We start from the raw sequence: 1,460 nt of genomic DNA on the forward strand, positions 1-1,460 counted from the left end.
TTAAATATTTTATTTTATATGCAACATTGAATTTTTATAGGCGCTAATCGTCTTTTTGAATTATACACCTATTATTTTTATTATACTATTTATTTTGTGTATTATTTCAATTATTGTTTTCGTGTTGTGTTTTGTAAAATTATTATTATAGGATAGGTGTGTAGCTGGCCAGTCTGCGCTCCACAAATTGTGAGTTATTTTTTATTTATTTATTATTATTTATATTTGTACCTATAATTTTACCATTGTATATTGGCCATATTAATTATTATCGTTATTTTGGTTGTGCCGAACCGGCAACTATTATTATTATATATTTTTTACCTGTTGGGCCAAAAGGGCCGTAATCTACTATTTTATTATATTATAATACTTTATTTTTACCAAATTTCTACTGTGTTACCATTTATTCTTATAGTTACCCGTGTCCCTAGTTTTAAGTACATTTTAGCACACACCCACATATATACACACACACAACACAGATAATACACATAATTACACTACACGCATTACGTAGCTCGACAGTTTTTGCCCAGCGATCCCGACCACTGCTGTTCGAGCTATTACACCACTACACACCCAGCTAGTCCTCCATAACATATTTTTTAGACCTAAGTGTTAGTGGTGAGCAACATTCATAGGTGTCCGGGGTGCGCGTATTATCGCCATACGCATTGAATCCCGTGAATGTACGGACAACCCGAAATCAGCAATTTTTAAGTCACCACCTTTGGTAATTAAAAGTTTCTCTGGTTTTATATCTCGCGATGTATAATATTTTTATCATGGCAATAAATCAGCGCTTCTGTTAATTGCTTAACATAAAATGCTGCCCGATCTTCAGAGAAACGGTGATTTTCTTGTGCTTGCAATTCTTTGTACAGATCTTTGGGTGCATATTCTACGATCATAAATACTCTAGTTTCATCATGGAAAAATCCAAATATACGCGCAATATTAGGGTGCCTTAAATGTGCTTGAATTTCAACTTCCTTTTTGAGCTGATGATGAATATTTGTTTTTAAAATTTGCGTTTTAAATAAAACTTGAAGAACAACAATAAATCCAGAACTCTTTTCTATAGCTAGATACACATTTCCAAAATTTCCTTTCCCTAATACTTTACCAATATCAAAATTGTCCAATGTCCATTTCATTTCATTTTTTTTTTCTGTAAGGCGCACCGTGTTGTTATTGTTTTGTTGGTCAGTAGAAGGTTTTTCATCAAGGGTGGCCGCCTTCAAATTGTTTTGGAGTTTATTAATCCATTGTCCTTAAATTCTGTCAGCTACCAGTCGAGGAAGAGTCAGAAGATTCCTGAAAATTACCATTTTCAACGGAGGGAGAATGTTGCCGCCGCAACATAATTCTAATAAATATAAAATAATTATCGATATCGGACAGCTGGACACACACACACACACACTATCAACTGTTACCATAATATTTATTTTTGT

The 1,460-nt window shown here is 33.3% G+C and overlaps 1 protein-coding gene across 1 annotated transcript; it reads right to left on the bottom strand.

The window, feature by feature from the left end:
- Positions 1–758: 758 nt before the first annotated feature.
- LOC126550987 (aurora kinase-like) lies at positions 759–1,160 on the bottom strand. Its single transcript, XM_050203741.1, has one exon. The coding sequence runs from the start codon at positions 1,158–1,160 to the stop codon at positions 759–761; it is 402 nt and encodes a 133-aa protein (XP_050059698.1).
- Between the last annotated feature and the right edge of the window lie 300 nt (positions 1,161–1,460).

The sequence above is a fragment of the Aphis gossypii genome, chromosome 3 (assembly GCF_020184175.1).
Source record: "Aphis gossypii isolate Hap1 chromosome 3, ASM2018417v2, whole genome shotgun sequence".
Classification (NCBI taxonomy): Eukaryota; Metazoa; Arthropoda; class Insecta; order Hemiptera; family Aphididae; genus Aphis; species Aphis gossypii.